This window comes from Nyctereutes procyonoides, unplaced genomic scaffold, assembly GCF_905146905.1.
Source record: "Nyctereutes procyonoides isolate TBG_1078 unplaced genomic scaffold, NYPRO_anot_genome, whole genome shotgun sequence".
Taxonomy (NCBI): Eukaryota; Metazoa; Chordata; class Mammalia; order Carnivora; family Canidae; genus Nyctereutes; species Nyctereutes procyonoides.
Genome location: NW_026575021.1, coordinates 12,336,930 through 12,354,491, shown reverse-complemented (window position 1 = coordinate 12,354,491; position 17,562 = coordinate 12,336,930). Strand labels below are relative to the sequence as shown.

Here is a 17,562-nt window from a genome sequence, read left to right as displayed (position 1 = left end):
AATTTAAAGTGTGCTGACAACTAAATAAAGAAAGTGTATTTAATATTATGCACCATATTCACAGGAATTAATGATCAATCTATTTACCAGCAATGTTGCAAAAGCAGATCATAAGCAATGAATTTGTCTATGATCATATTCTGATAAAAATAAGGTTTATCACCAGAACCTTTAGAAATAGAAATCAGGGATTCCCAATTGTCAGAGTAAGCCCTAAACCCACAGCAGTAGTAATGATAATAATCACCGCCCCAACAACGGTGTTTAGTGAGGCCTCAAGAAACCTCCGCATTGCATTTTACGCTGTATGGATGCCCCCGAAGGTCGTACCATGTGTACCCTCGAAGTACACTTCGGCCCAGGACCAGCTGCACGGGCATCACCCGGGGCTTGTTACAAAGGCAGCATCTTGAGCTCCACAGTCACCGTCAGAATCGAAATCTGCCTTTTGACAATAACTATCCAGGTTATTCATCTGCAGATTAAAGTTTTAAGCCCTTCAGACAAATCAACTAACCACTAGAACGAATACCTATTTTCCATTTTTACAGAGCAGGAAATTGAGGCACAAAGACATCAAGTAATTTTTCTATTAAGCATCAGTAGATGTGACAGGCATTGCTAGAAGCCGACTGAATATCAAACGCATCTTCCTTCTTTCTAATAGATCTTCAATTTTCCCAGATGCTCTCATGGCTTGAAATAGCCAGGAGATAAATGTGGAAATCAGCTGCAAGAGCTGGGAAGGTCTATTTTTCTAATGAAAGGAACTAACAGAGCTACTAGTGCCATCCCTTCCTTTTACGCCAGCCTTTGCCGTGGACACGAGAGCTGGAGCTGCAGCAGCCGTCTTGGGATCATGAGGTGACACAGCATTAGGACAGAGGCCAACGCCAAGGAAGAGGAAGTGGAAAAATAAAAACAGTCTGGGTTCCTCAAGCTTTTGATGCCATCACTTCAGGCTCAGTCTGCACTTGAAACCACCCACCTACAGACCTTTTCTTTGCCAGAAAAAAAGGACCCCGACTGAGATCACTGCAGGCAGATCGTTCTGTAGTTTCCGACAAACATGTCCCTAACTGATAAAGCCTATGATAATATCCTTTCACCTACATTTTCTTGTTTTGTTCCGATGCTTGCTCCCTCCTTTATTTCCCACTGGTGTTAGTTAAAGTTGCACTAGAAGAAGGCACTTGGGACTGATGACCACATCCTCTCCTAACATCTTTCAGCACAAGTGGGTAAAGTGTCACACCACCCTCTCCGACCAGGTGGGCAAAATTATAGAAATGACAGGCGACAAGACAGTTCCCTAAAAGGAAAAGGGTTTGAAGACACGTGTGCTTCTCACCCCCACCCACTTTCCTATCCACTCACTCACACATGCACCTGCCGACTTCATCGGCGGCGAGGTTTTGCTTGACCTCCCAGTGTTCCAAGGTGGCAGCAACAGCGGCAGGAAGGGCAGCTGCTCCCTGCACCTGGTGGCCGTCGGAGGTCTGAGAGTAAGATGCCTGCATCGGCAGAAATGACAAAGTCTAGACCAGGAGTGGCCATGGTCAAAGGGGAGCAACAGATGCACGCAACCCCCAGTGTGACCCGAAGCCCCGCACCTAGATGTCTGTACCCCAGGGTCAGCAGCCGGGTCCCCCGGGGCTTTTCATCAGCCCCTATTTCACAGATGACAATATCAATCCCAAACGGCCCCTCCTGCCTCCTGAAGTCAGGGGCATACCATCAGCTTGGTGGCACAACCAGAATCACCTCCAAGAGCCCCTTGGATAATCTGGGAACCTTGAAAGAAGCAGAAGTTGAAAAAGAATTCCAGAAATACTCTCCTCCCTAACTTTATCTCCCTTCTCTAAGAATCCAGGCACTATTACTCGATGCTGTGTGTTTTACGAATAATGAGGCAGTTTTGAAAAGACCTCACCTCTCTTACATGCTGGCGTGCTACCCTCTGAGCACTGCGGATCCCACGCTTCTGTCCAGGGATGTCCTGTGAGTTATCTCCGACCCTGCAATTCTGGTATCAACGTTAAGACCGAAGCTACTCAAGACCAGTTGAAAGGACACTTAGTTTTCATTTTTAGTTTTCAATGGACTTATCGTCCTCCCAGGAATGCCCCAGTGATGACCTTCACACAGCCCCACACTCAGCCCTATTCCATCCTACATCCCCGATCCCTGCAGCCACCCCACTCACCCCCCTGAGAGTCGAAAACTCCCTTCCTCTGCTACCTGTTGGGTGACTCTATGCTGCTCTACAAAGCACAATCATCAGCCTCACATTTTTTGCTTCGATGATCATCCTCTCACATGCCCTAGATAACTAATTAAATCTGCCCTCCCATAGTCCCCTCTAGCCGACCTGAACACCAGCCTTGCGATCCCATTTTCTCTTAATTAAGCCTTCCTCTCTCTCGGTATGCAAACTTTAATCTTCCATGTAAACCTGGCTGGCATTTTAGCCCACTGTTTCCTCTCTTGAGAAACTGGAGAGTTTATGTAATCATGGGAACAGAAACGAATTTGTTCCATTTATCCTAATTTTCTGACGATGGCTGATTTGCTTAACTTCTACTGCAAAGGCTTCTAAAGAAGTCATATAATTGAATATATTCGGACTCTCCGACTCAAGTATCTGAGGAGCAGAGCTCGGCATCCTCTGCCTCAAAAGCTAAAATCTTCTGAGGCAGTAGAGGTAAAGTGGATCTCTCTCTTTATTTATTTATTTATTTATTTATTTATTTATTTATTTATTTATTTCATCCTTTTCTAAGAATTCCCCATGACATTCCTCGTCCTCCCCAAACCACTCCTCCATCTCGAGTCTGGAGATCTTCTCTGTCCTGAGAAAGCTTTTAAGACATGCCATTCGAAAAGCACCTGAACTTTCTCCCTTCTTAATACAAGTCAAATGTCTCTCTAATAATACTTGCTAAAATACCATCGGCATCCCCACAAAACACAGTCTAAATACAGTCTAAATACAGGTTTGCTATGAAAAGACACAAGTTTTATCCTCTCTTCAATCTTTAATCCTGTGACATTGCTCTTCTATTCGGACGCAAAATCCAACTGTGCTACTTACTCATTATGTCCTATTCCTGAAATATCCCCCCAAAGCTGTTACAATTTACTAACCATCTCCTCAAAATAGTTGCAATGGCATTACCTTTGTTTTGATGTGGATTTTTCCTGTGGGTACTACATCAGGAAAGAGTCACACCTTCTCTTTTATTGTATTTTAAGTCAAATTAACACGATGCCTTAACTGAACATATCCTCTGAGAATAGTGAAATACTTTTATGCAGAAAGAATGTCACCACACATGTTCCTGGAACAATCCTCGTGCTACAATTTGCATTCCTTCCCCTAAAAGAAAACCAACATCTCAAATGCTGATAAAGATATTTTTTAAATGGGGCTCTTACTACTGTACTTTTTAATATTATGCAAAAACTTTTGTTTTGCCATGTTTTAAATATTGAAATAAGAAGGACCTTACTTCAAGATGACAAAAATCGACATCACAACTTACATCAAACGAAGATGGAGATGGGCTCATATTTTCTATGTATTAGTTTTTGCATTTTTTGAAAAGGTATAAGAAAAACAGACAAAGATATCAAAACTACTACTTCGTCAAAGTTACTTAAAATGCAAAAAAAGGAAAGAAAGAAAAACAACGGAGAATTTGAGAGATCTACATCTCATCCTAATATCCCTAGTATGATGAACCTCCACGTGAAATATTTTTAGATTTAGTCATTAATTTTATTCTTATACATTACTTTTAAATGACAAGATCTGTACCTCAAGGGACGAGGGTATTTCAAGTCAAAAACAAGTTTCCAGAATTCTGTGTGGTGTCAGGATCATTAAAAATGTAAAAGAAATAAACTTCATACTCCTTACATGACACATCATGTAATTTATTTCTTTTATTTCAAAAGGATGTCTCGTTATTATCTAACTCCTCTCTAGCTCAAAAGAAGTTAAAATAAGGCACACACACACATACAAAAAGAATTTTAGAGTTTTCTTTAAAAAGAGAACTGAGAAGTGCCCAGAAGTTTCAACTGGAATTACCACTTACCTTACTACCTCTGAGAATGCTACTCTTAACATAAATACCCTCAACACCTCTGCCACAGACCCAAAAAGACATGCTCTCTAGATGTCATAGTCCTCTACAGATAAAATTCTCAGCCTGGCAGTAAATATACCAAAAATCACTCTTCCTGTGATGAGAGAAGACAAGCAATAATGTTCAATAAAGTAAATAGGGTGGTCATACGGTATTTTTAATTAAGGAGGGAACGAAACCAACGCCCAGGATACTCCAAAGGCAGAAGGAACCAAAATAATGGTGTGATATGAATTTCTGCAAAGTCTGGGTCTTATTCATCAAAATATCTCCAGCATTTAAAGTAAGACCCGGCCAATACTCGGCCCTTAGTAAGAAACAGTTGAAAGCATGAACAATGATTAGAGACACAGAACTTGGCCAACTCCAGTTATAGGGTACAGGAGAAATGAATTCTCTAAACCTCATTAGCATGTTCTTATAATGGAACATACGTTGTAATATTTCAAGTCATTTTGAGCATCGTACTGTACCTTCTTATCTATCCTCCGAGGGACTTCAACCACCAGGGGCCAATCCCACCGCCTGGACATCTTTAGCCTCTGCGGAATGTCTGGCACATCCTAAGCCTTCAGTAGACATGTGTCGAGAAACAGAATACTAGAATAATTTAATTTGACTCTTCCCATGTTAACACACTGAAACGTAATGAATTGCGGACTGGCCAAGCTGTTCACTTGGCCACCTCCACTACCGATAGAGATTCCTACAATATGATTGAGCTGCAGCAATCAAAAAATAACCCTGAAACACATGGATCGGTCATGCGTATGGTCCAATCTATCCAGGGTGTTAAAAAGGGTGAAAAGAGAAACACTGGTGGCACCTGAGCTTGGACGCTAGCAAGAAGACAGAGGCAGCGAGGCCTGCGTGCGCCTCCAACGGCAGGACCCATAAAGACCTGCCTGCGCATCCAACGGCAAGACCCATAAAGACCTGCCTGTGTCTCCAACGGCAAGACCATAAAGACCATCAAGACCCATAAAGACCTGCCTGTGCCTCCAACGGCAAGACGATAAAGACCAGCAAGACCCATAAAGACCTGCATGCGCCTCCAACGGCAAGACCATAAAGACCTGCCTGTGTCTCCAACGGCAAGACCCATAAAGACCTGCCTGTGTCTCCAACGGCAAGACCCATAAAGACCTGCCTGTGCCTCCAACGGCAAGACCATAAAGACCTGCCTGTGCCTCCAATGGCAAGACCATAAAGACCAGCAAGACCCATAAAGACCTGCATGCGCCTCCAACGGCAAGACCATAAAGACCTGCCTGTGTCTCCAATGGCAAGAACATAAAGACCTGCCTGTGCCTCCAACGGCAAGACCATAAAGACCAGCAAGACCCATAAAGACCTGCATGCGCCTCCAACGGCAAGACCATAAAGACCTGCCAGTGTCTCCAACGGCAAGACCCATAAAGACCTGCCTGTGCCTCCAACGGCAAGACCATAAAGACCTGCCTGTGCCTCCAACGGCAAGACCATAAAGACCAGCAAGACCCATAAAGACCTGCATGCGCCTCCAACGGCAAGATCATAAAGACCTGCCGGTGCCTCCAACTGCACGACCCATGAAGACCAGCAAGACCCATAAAGACCTGCCTGCGCCTCCAACAGCAAGAGCAATAACGCCTCAAGATTATGACTAATGACGATGCTCTTCTAGCACCGATGGTTGAGAGAAAAGACAGCTACACGAGCATGGTTTAACGTGAAAAGAGAGCCTCAGCAGGGGTTTATGCACCGTGAGTGGGATCCCCTAGGCCGCGCGTTTCACTGCGTCCCCCGATGCTGCTGGAGGGCGGCTCCCGGGGGAGGCCGGCGCTCGCTGCCCTGTGTCAGCCCGTCTTCCCCAGAGAACACATCCCGAGCTGCACCCGGTTCAAACCCCACGCGGAGCAAACACTCTGCGGAGCCACGTCAGGCTGCCACTCCTCAGGGAGCCCGTCTTGGCTCCCTTCTCGGCCACCGGGGGCACAGGCGACCCGGCCAAGACCCCCGGGCGTCGCCTCCAGATACGGCAAGGGACCCAGAGACCCACCGACGTCCCTGTGGGCTCGGGGGCAGCAGTGAGGAGGCCCAGGACGTCCAGGCTCCAGGCCGCGGCCTCCCGCAACACGGTCCCAGGCACACAGGAACCCCAGGCTGCGATGTCACTTGTGCCCTCGCCTGAGCCCTTCACACGCTCGCATGGCATCTCCCCTACTCACTCCCAGCCTCTCCCTTGCGAGCCCATGGAGCGCGCTGCTCCCGGCGCCTTTGGGGGAACCTGGGGGGGGGAGGGGGGTGGCCCAGGCCCCACAGGCCCTGAGAGCCCCTTTGGCTCCGACACACAGGGACCCCAGACGGCCAAGGCACAGGGGGGACACGATGTGCTCAGGGGCCCCGGGCCTCCCTGGAAACACAGTCCCCCATCCCTTACCCCCACCCCGGCGGGGAAGGAGCTGGAGGCCAGGCCCTGGCCCCGAGTCCACCCCGCTTCCTCGGACACCACACCTCCTCAACCCCATCTCCCTTTTCCTGATGCCCTTGCACCCCACTTCTCTCCTCCCCACTTCGAGGTCCACGTGGAGGCTTCCCACTGTTCCTCGTGGGTTTGTTGAGGCCCAAGGCCTCCACCGCGAGTCCCCTTCCCAGGTGCCGTCAAGCATCAGGCACGGGCCCGGTGGCTGCAAAGCCCAGAGCTGTCGCCATTCAAGGGCCAAGTGAGACCCCAGGTTTCAGACTGATGGACGTGCTTTCGGTTTTACGTCCCTAACACCATCACCAACGTCCTATAGTAAGGTGTCAGGCCGTGAATACATCTTTTCTCCCACAGGCGAACTTATTACCGTGAACTGATGACGCCGACTTATTACGTGTCACGATCATAAAGAGCAAGACATAGGTCGTACTTCTTTTGTGACCGGCTTTGGTTCCAGAGATCCTGTACATATACGAACACATGTCTGCTAAAAGGAAACTGATTGCATAAGAAATGCACAACCTCCCCCTTCTTTAGAACTGGGTTACGGGGGGGCCCCCGGGTAAAGCATCGGTTATGCATCTGACTATTGGTTTCAGCTCGGGTCGTCATCTCAGGGCCATGATATCGGTTTCCCGCTCAACTTGGAGTCTGCTTCAGTTTCTCGCTCCCTCTCCCTTTCCCCCTCCCCCTATGCTCCTGCTGACTCTCTCGCTCTAAAATAAATACATAAATCTTTTAAAAAGATAAAATAAAACTGGGTTAGGCCTACTACAAAGTCATCATTTTTAAAGAAGTCAGAGCTTTTATACGTTAAGTGGAACACCGGGTAACGTGCGCTATTGCCTTCTGTTGCAACGGCAGCAGCAATAACACTTTACGTGGATGGAGTTCCTACTCTGCTTGCCATACACCGACTTTTGGATGTCAAGAAAACAAAAAATTGAATCCCCAACAAACCAGTAAGTCACACATTTTTACTCCCATATTACAAATAAAGAAACCAAAACAAGGAGAGATTGTTGCTGAAAGTACGGCGGTTATCATACAGCAGCAACAGAATTCAAACCCGAAGGTGCTGGTATCCAGAGGCACCGATCTCAAGCATTAATTTATAAAGCATAAGATGATATTTTGAGGTCAGAATCCCTCGTATGTTCTGAAGGAGCTCAGATTTTTCCCTGTTAGTTTTTCCCACTAAACAGCCTATATTTTATTTTTATAAATTTGAGAGTAGTTAAAATTCATAGAAACGTGTTGTCATCCATCTCTCTACAGCCTGAAGGCAAATATCCAAGAGTGAAGTTGGAAACTGACCCTCAGACCCTAAGCCTCTGATCTGACATCGTATTTTTTTAATGGCTTTAAGCATAAAGTTTCTTCAAGGTTTCAGAGTATAAAACTAGAGCATGGAAGGAAAAAAAAAATCTATCTGGATGACCTCCTCGAAACAGCTTTTCAAAATGCAGTTAAGCATGGTTCTCAATCTAGATTTTCCAGACTGAATCTATAATTTAGATACCAAGCCTTGTCATTTCTAATAGTTGTCACTGTTGAGCATTGTGGATGTTAGCTGTCACAAGTGTACGAGGCCTGTCTACACATTCATTTTTCCAATGACCCCATAAAATTGGTCCAAAAAACAAATGCTGCTCTTTTTATTCAGTTAACAATTTGAAAGCCTCTTATGGAATGTAAAAATCCACGTGTGATACTCCTAGTTGTTAGCTCTGATGGCTAAAATGAAGAGGAAAAATTAATTCAGTGATTAGTTCTAGCTAATCTAAACATACGGTCTTGGTTGATAAGATACCAAGGCAAGCCCATCGCAGGTCTCCAGGCTCACAAAGAAGTAAAGCCTACCAAATGCACAAGACCTACCAGTATTTTCTCAGCATGTTCTCAAAGACACTATCTCCTGAGATGTTCTGGAAGAATTCTCTTCATGTTCCTGACAATCATAACACTCATCAACTGTGTGTCACATTATGCTCACTCAAGAATTTTAATTTACTTGAACTGCATCATATCCTTGAGAGATATAAATAGAATAAGTAGATCCTCTCCTGCCATTTCACAGATGAGTAAATTAAGTCACAGATGGGATAAATGAATCACCCCAAATCACACAGTTCAAGACAGAATCACGGCTAACATTGTCAGGATCTGAGGAACTGGTATGATGACAGCTCTAATTCACCAAGATGTCAGCCTAAAATATGCTGATGTTAATAGTGGAAGGCCAGCGTGTTAATTTAACGACAACGGCTCCTCTGATTCAAGAATAAGGTAAGTTCTATCGTCAATTCCTTTCATGATAGCACAGTAAAAATAAAATAAAGTAAAATAAAATAAAATAAAATAATGGAATAAAATTCAGATTCATTCAAGAAATATTTGAGGGCTTACTATACGCCAGGTACTGTCCTAGAGGCTTAGGGCAGATGATGCATCAATGAATCGAGCTACAAAACAGACACAAATCCCTGACTTCAATGAGCCTACATTCTAGCAGAAGGGACAAAAATAAGCATTTGACAAAACAGTGATAGAGACGTAAATTATCTTAAATATGAAAAGGTAACAAGTACTAAGGAAAAAAAGAAAAAAATGAAGCTGAGCAAGCGGGATCAGAATTATTAAGAAGGTGGATGAGGTTATAGTATTTATTTGGTTGGGAAGGGTAGGCCTCATTGAGATGAGATCAAAGGATATCCAGGGAAGAGGGAAGAGCCAGGGAAAAAGCTCTAAGGAGTATCCTGGTATGTTCAAAGAACAGAAAGGAAGCCAATGTGACCGCAGCGGTGTTAGTAAGAAGGTGAGCTGTGTGAGGTAAGGTGAGAGAAAGAATAAGTGAACAGATCATGCAGGGCCTTGGAGACCACCAAAAGGAACCTGATTTTTATTCTGAACCAAGTAGAAATAATTGCAGAATTTTGAGCAGTTCAGTGGCATGATGTAACTCAAATTTTAAAGAGACTCTATTATTAATCATAAAATATCTTGAAATTCTATCACTCAATGTATTGTACCATCTTTATCATATATGTGAACTTACCCTCCTCTTTTCAGGATAAAATACTATTATTTACCCTCCTCCTTTCAGGATAAAATACTATTATTGCCATTTTCCCCAAGAAAACACCAAGAGTCAGAGTGCCTGTGTAATCTGGCTAGGGTAAAATCTAGTAAGGGGTAGAGCCGGGTGAAAAGAACCATTTTTCTGACTTGTAGTTCAAGACTGATTGCGCTTTCCTATAGACTCATTTACATAAAGGCTATAAAGAAAAGAAAATAATAATTAAGATTATTATCCAGGTTTGTCATCAACAGACATACTCAGTTTGATATATTACATTTGAATCAAACCCATTTTGTCCTTATTAATTTCTGGGACATACTGCTGCAAGTAATCTTCTTGGACTTTCTATTTGAAATGACGTATGAACATGTAGGCTAAGGATATTGGATGCAGAAGTAATAATCATTTAACTTACAAGAGTACATTGAGAAAGTTTTTGAAAGTCTTTTAGGTATTGTTCCTTATTCTCTACCATATGCCAGTCACTGTGCTAAATTCTTTGCATATATCACTGTCTTTAATATTCAACGAATGCTTTAAGAATAGTATGAGTAATCATACTTTAGGATGACAGATGTGGACCTAAACAGGCTGAGTCTTTAAAGGTCACAGGACTGCTCAGTACCAGAGCTGGGATTTTACCAAAATCCCCACAACGTGAAGTTCGGTAGGTCTTCGCTACGCCGCTCACTTCCTGCAGCATGATGCCTTACATCAACATTTCCAATTAAAATGTCAGCTAAATATGAGGAGCCCCATTTTATGGATGATCAACTGGTCATAGAAAAGTTAATCAAGCAAGCAACATTATTTGGTGGCCACAATATGCAAATCAATATTGAGTCCCTGAGAGCACAGAGAATTTATGATACAATATCTTGCCTCCACGAGCTTACAATTTTGTTAAGGGAACAAGAGACACACAAAAAGGTGATAAATAATCCAAGATAGCACATACTAGGTTCCGAATGAGAGACAGAGCCCACAACCACTGAAGAAATCCAACAGAGAGAAGACTGAATCTACGTGTTTCAACACAATCAAGAAAGATCTTTACTAGAGGACCAGGGTTGAGGTGGTCTTTATGGAAAAGGAAGGGTTTCAGTCATCAGAGAGGATGAGAATAGTACTTCCAGGGAGAGGAAATAATACAATCAAAGGCCAAGGAAGCAGATATGATGGATTATCAAGAGAAAACAAACAAATGTCTTTGAAGTACAAAATGAACGGGAGGAAAAATCAAAATGAAGCCTGAGAAGTATAAAATAGAAAACCCTAACTGGTAAATGAGGAATCTAAGGGAGGAGGAAAGAACTAGATTTTTGTTGAATTGCTACTATGTAGCACCAGCTTTATATACACTTTTTGTTTATATAATTCTCTCAACAATCCTATAAGGCAGCAAGGTAGGTATATCATGACCGTTTCATGTTTTTTTTGTGAATTTTGTTTTATTTTGTTTATTCATGAGAGACACACACACACACACACAGAGATGCAGAGACACAGGCAGAGGGAGAAGTAGACTCCATGCAGGGAGCCCGACGTGGGACTCGATCCCGGGACTCCAGGATCATGCCCTGAGCCAAAGGCAGATGCTCAACTGCTGAGCCACCCCGGCATCCCAATGACCATTTTAAATGAAAGGAAACAGAGATTATCTGGCCAAGACACAGCTTTGTGAGTGGATGGAACAGAAGCTCACCTGGATCTATATCCCTTCTACTACCTTTTTCTATTCCTGCCCCCTGGGAGCCAATGAAGATATCCCCTATTCCTGGGGATATCTATCCCCTATTCCTGGGGAGCCAATGAAGATATATGATAAAAAAAAAAAGAGAGAGAGAGAGAGAGAGAAGCATATGAAAGCATCGTAAGAATAAAAGAAAACTGATCTGATTGGGAAATATTAGCATATGTCTGATATCAGAGAAGGACTGGGGAAGGAAGACACTAGACAAGAAAAGCCACTTAGTTTACTGCATTAACCCAAATAACATAGTGACGAGGACCCATATTTGAATGGTGACAATGGAAGTAAAAAAGAATGTAAGAGATATTACAAAAGAAATATGAAGAGCTAAATGGCAAGACCCACGTCTTGAAATAGTTAGTTTCTACTCTCCTGCCACATACCCTCAGGTACAGATATTTCCCCTAAAAACTCAGACACAAAACCCAAGGCCTAGCTCAGATATAAAGACTTTATTTTATTAAAAAATAGAATCTATGACTTAGGAAAAATATCTGCCTCAGTGCAATATACCTCTTAAACCACCATCATGAATTATGACAGACTCTTGCTTCTACAGTAAGAGTTTGGCAATAGTTCATTGTCATATGCTAACGTGGAGAGTGATTCCTTATATTCATGCTCATTAGACATATTCATTACTAAAGAAATATTATCTTCCATTTAGTTTTTCCTTTTAGAAAACTAAGTGTATATTAAGCAATTGGATCTGCTCTGAATGATACAAGGAGACATATTTCTGAATATTATCCCCCCCCCATCATCCCACCCCGGACTTCTCTTAAAATGAGAGATACGTCTCAGGGATTCCAGTAAAAACTAACAGCATTAAACGGCAGATTATTTAACAACAAGTTGGGTCTTTTCTGACTTTTTCTGACTCCTGGACAATCCAAACCACACACTGGAAAATATACATAGAATTAACCACCACCTATATTTTTCAAAGAAAGTATTTGCATAAATATCTAGTATTTGCATACACATCTTTACAAGAAATTTCACATTACAAAGTTGCCAGCCTAGTAACAACCTGGCTAACTACATAAATCTTTGATTAGTATCATGTAGTAGATCATCGTAGAATCATGAGTAACTATGCTGATTCAGAATCCTTTAGGAATTATACACCTACTTTACCTTCACCTAAACTCCTTAGTATCACCTACCTAAGGATAATTAGAGGATAGTTAAAATTTAACATAGTAAAAAAAACTAACTTTTTAGCCAAGCCTAATTTCCTTTATCTTTGTGGATAAAGATAGATTTGTTTTTCTGAGTTGAAAATTAACATTTAAATTTGAAATCAAACTGTGCCACAGTCCAATACATTTAGGCCTACAGCTAATGCATAGCTAAGACGTTTTGAAAGTTTCAAGAATGCCGAACCTGTGCTACTTTTTAGAAATATCATGTGCATGTGTAAAGAAATAAAGAAATATCATCATAGAAGCTTAGACTTTGTTGAAATACAACCCAGATACTTTTTTTTTTTAACGTGTCTCAATTCTTCATATCTGTACTGCGGTGAAAATAGGCACCTATAAATGTGAAGCTACTACACAAGCATAGCTGCCCAGCAACGTTTCATTTTAATATCATTTAAGTTTGAAAAACTTAGCCATCATAAACAAATTAAGAACTCTTCATGCAGAAAGTCTGGGCTCTATGTGACTTCAGGCATTCTTAAAAAAGCATGTTAAATACATTGTGTGTGTGTAAACGGAATCCCAAATAATGTTTATTTCATTATTTGGGATTATACCTCACTCTCTATTATCTATGGTTTTTTAAGACATGCATCCATCTATAAAATGTATGAACATATGAATATTACTCTTAACTTTTAAAAGCATTATATTTCATCAGAGCTTAAAAAAAGCAAAACTACTTTTACCTCCCAGTCCTGGTCTAAGCCGATTATCGTAACCATCCAGAAGTCTGTCTAGAATTCTTGTAAAGATGGTAATGTTATTTTTAGCCTCATCTTCTTGGATGTTAGCCAGCACCAACCTAAACAGATAATTTTACAAGCTGATATATTTATATATATTCACATACGTATACACATACATCTGTGTGTTGCACAAGTGCCAACATACTCTTCTTCCTTGGTTTGAATTTAAAGTCTCTCTAAACTATTAGGGGCCACCCATTTTTCTCCTTTTATCACTTCTACAAATGCCAGCATGTCTAGGGAGGAGATAAACAAGCCTTTGAAAATGGACACTAAATACCAGATTATCAGAAAGTCTGACGTTAAAATGTCAGGTTTTCTACCATTTAGCATTCAGTGTGGAGTATTCATTTTTTCGAAAAGCCATCCCCTCGACTATAAACTATGATTGTAGATGATCAGACGCAGACACTACTAGTAATGTTGTTCTGCATCAAGAAAGGTAAAATAACCCAAACGACTCCTGGAGTAACACCTGGGCAGCCTGAATATTAATTGGAAAATAAACTGGCTCCTTGGAGGCAGAAGATTTCCCTGTCTTCCTTTTAAGTGCCTTTCTTTTTTTCTTTATGTCATTTTTCTCTTTTTAAAGCACGATTATTTCCTTACTTAGGGTATACCTCCACCCAATGGCCAAGTGCAATATAGACATCGGGGAAACTCCACTGGCTGTCTTCCAGGCTCCACTGAAGCCAGGCAGTGGAGGTGGGCTCTGGAAGGAGCAGTGGCGCACACACAGCTGCAGGGAGCCTGGGAGGAGTCCCCCTCCTGACCGGCCTCTGAGGAGAGCCACGGGGGTTGCCTAAAGATTAAAATGCCTAACTACTTTGGTGTGTACGTGATAAATTTGCAAAAAGAACAACTGGTCTTAAAATATCGCCAGAAGAGGGTTAGAAACAGTGATTTTCTCCATTATTTCTCCATCAGAAAGCCAGAGACCTGATTTTGTGACATCCAGCAATTTGGTGCAGAAGCAACTGGATGCATAAAACAGAATGTCCCTTTTCACTGCCATTTTTTTCCCCTAGAATGATTCAGAGATTTAAATTACTGGCCCAAAAAAAGAATCATTTATATAATAGAATAAAATACTGGCATGAGCATTACTGGTCAAATATAGAACAGAAAACTAGTAGAGCGAAATAGGGTTTAGCACCGAGGATCCTCAATGGTTATTAATTGACCATGGAGTGTTCAGTCCCTTAAAATCAAAGATCATGCGTGACTGCATTCTGATCAAGGTGTATTGGATACAATATCATTGATAGAGTCCATTTGCATTTAAATGACTACACGGTAACTAAAAATAGTCATGATACATTTAAAAAATGGGTAACCAACTTCAAAGGAATGTTGTCTTCAGGGCAGAGAAAGTATTAAACCACTGATATAAAGGTAAACATTTAAAAATTATGTAAGCAAATCAGTTCATCAAAACCCCAGCACCAAAAGTTTCTATATTACCTTCGGCTAATCTTAAAACCAATCACTATGATAATCATAAAGTTCCACATAGAGGTTTTCACTGAAAAGTGTTCTTTAGTCACGTGTCATACTCTTTTTTTCTAAATCCAATATTAAGATGTTAAATGAGGAGCCAATTTTCAATTAAAAACAAGCCCTAACAAAGAGATTCATTCTGAATTCTAGAAAGTATCTTCATAGTCTGACAATTCCTCGGACAGGAAAATGAAAAATGAAAAGGGAAATGAAAATAGTAAAGACATAATTTTATAATGAATGGTTACATGAACATCCTTGTACCTCTTGTATTTCAAGTCCTCTGATATTTTGAAAATCGTTTCAAAATTTAGATAATAAAAATGCCCACTGATGCTACAAATCAGAAAAGACTACAAATAAGATGGTGTTACTGAAAGCAATAAAAATTGCATGTTTGTAGAACACAGGCAAAACAAAAGTAGTTACACGTTTAAAATAAGCACTATTCATGACAGTCACCATTTTAGGAATAAAAGAACTCTAACTCAATAATACAAAAAGTTGATTAATAAACCAGGCTTTTGTTTTATTGTTTGTGGTTATGAAGTTGTATACTACCTCCACCTAGAGGTTAAAGACTCACACATCCTTTGGGTTCTCTATGTGGACTAAAAAAGCCAAAACCACTAAAATAAAGAAAAAGAAAGAAAGCAGGAAGGAAGAAAAAAAAAATAAGTTAATCAAATCCTTTTAGCTTGTGCTTATATGTTTGGCTTTAAAAAAAAAAACCTGCTGGCTATTTTACTGAATTTTGGTGTTATTATAAACGCGTATAACTTAACCACTTCAATCCCTTGTAAAAAAAAAAAAATCCATTCAAAGGATATTCTTTTCTTAGGTGATTTTCCTTTCTTTCCAAGAAAACGTTTCCCATCGCTTTGGCATTTTATCACCAAAAAGACACGAAGCAGTGAACTTTTTTATAGCCCCTGCGACTTCACAGTTCAATTTTCTGATACAACCTTTCTTCACCTAGAACGGACTCTACAAAATACTTCAGCTTCTCAATACTTCAGCTTCTCAAGGCCACCCCAGCCTGGAACCGCATTCCAAAAAAAAAAAAAAAAAAAAAAAAAAAAAAGAAAGAAAGAAAGAAAGAAAAACAAAGCAAAACAAAACAAAGCAAAAATACACACCGTTTCCCCTGAATTTAAAAAGTCCAACCCAAGGAACAGACGTCTCACCTGGCCGGGTCCCACAGCAGGACAACCAGCAGCAGCAGCCGCATGTTGTAGGTGTCGGATTTCGCCTTCATTGCCGCTCTTCGCAAAGCCATGCAAGGGGGGAAAAATACACTTAAGATTACGTCCCGTTCCCGCAGCCGGAGAGCCCCCAGAGGATGTCGGTTCAATTGAGAATCGGAGTGAAAGCTGCAGAATTATTCCCACGGAGCAGCGTAAGGTGTGAGGATGGGGGGGGGGTGGAGGAGGGAGGGAGGGAGGGAGGAGCAGGTGCGGGGCGGGGGAGGGGGTCTGGTCTGCCCTTCTCTTCCTTTATTTTTCTTCTTTTTTTTTTCTTTTTTGTTCCTTTTTGTTCTTTTTTTTCTTTTTTCTCTTTTGTTCTTTTGTTTTTTTTTTTTTTTTTGGTCTTTTTTTTTTTTTTTTTTTTTTTTTTTTTTTTTTTCTGTCCTGACGGCAGGATGACCAAATGCACCGACTTCGCACTGGCCCCAGCCCGGTCCGTGGTGGGCGGACTGTCGAGCTGGCACACGCGCGAGGGCGACACGCGGGACCGCGAGCGGACGTGGGGGCCGCAGAGGGGACCGGGCGGGAGCGCGGGGGGAGGCGCGCGCAGGGGGGGTCCCCGGGCGCCCCCCGCAACCCCCGCGGGCAGCCCCCTGGTCGGGCTGCGCTGTCCCTGGGGCCCCGCGGCCCGCCTGCCCGCCCCCCTCCAGCAGCGCCCCCCCTGCCCGAGGCCCCGGCTCCGGATCCACGCGCGTGACAGCCGCCCCCGAGCCGCGGAGCGCGAGCCGCGGGAGCGCCAGCCGGGGTGCAAAGTTGAGCACTGCACAAGAGCCTGCCCGTACTTGCAGATCCGCTCCGGGCCAGGACTACCCGAGCGGGCTTGGGTTCTGGGGCTTTTTTTTTTTTTTTTTTTGCAATAAGCTGGGGACACGGCGGCGACCGGACCCCGCCGGGCTGGGGGGTGGGGGTGGGGTCCCTGTGGGGACCGGCGCGGCGACCTTACCTGCAGCGGCAGGCGGGCTCGGCGCTCTGCTCCCCGGCCCCGGTCCGAGCGGAAGGGAAACTTGAGCGCGAGCGGGAGCGGGGAGCGGGAGCGGGAGCGGGGAGCGAGCCGGCGACTGCAGCAGCCCAGCGAGCGGGAGCGGGAGCGGCGGGCGGAGGGCGGCGGGCGGCGGGCGGCGGGCGGAGGGAGGCGGCGGCGGAGGGAGGCGGGGGCGGCCGTAGTGGCGGGGGGGGGGGGGGGGCGGGGCGCGCGGGCCGAGCGGGCACGAGCCCCACGCCTGGAGGGGCGGAGCCAGGCCGCGGGCAGGGCCGCCGAGCTCCCCCGCGGCGCAGGGGACCCCCCCGTCCCCCCCGCCGCGGGGAACCGCCCGCTGCTCCCCGCACCTGCACCTGCGGCGGCTCCCCGGGGCCCCCCGAGCGCTGCTGCCCGCCCCCCGCCCCCCCGGCGGGGCGCCCCGAGGCC

At 43.7% G+C, this 17,562-nt stretch overlaps 1 protein-coding gene across 4 annotated transcripts in view; it reads right to left on the bottom strand.

Moving 5' to 3' along the window:
* The window catches only part of GABRA2 (gamma-aminobutyric acid type A receptor subunit alpha2), a 120,728-nt gene extending 103,503 nt beyond the window's left edge, over positions 1–17,225 (bottom strand). For 3 of the 4 annotated variants that reach the window (XM_055340785.1, XM_055340810.1, XM_055340802.1), the window contains exons 1-2: positions 16,098–16,307; positions 13,351–13,466 (exon numbers count right to left, since the gene is read on the bottom strand). In XM_055340785.1, coding sequence (XP_055196760.1) covers positions 13,351–13,466; positions 16,098–16,189 — 208 coding nt within the window. In that variant the 5' untranslated portion in view covers positions 16,190–16,307. Of the gene's footprint in view, positions 1–13,350; positions 13,467–16,097; positions 16,308–17,100 lie in introns of those variants that run through there. The other variant, XM_055340794.1, reaches the window with a different exon arrangement.
* Between the last annotated feature and the right edge of the window lie 337 nt (positions 17,226–17,562).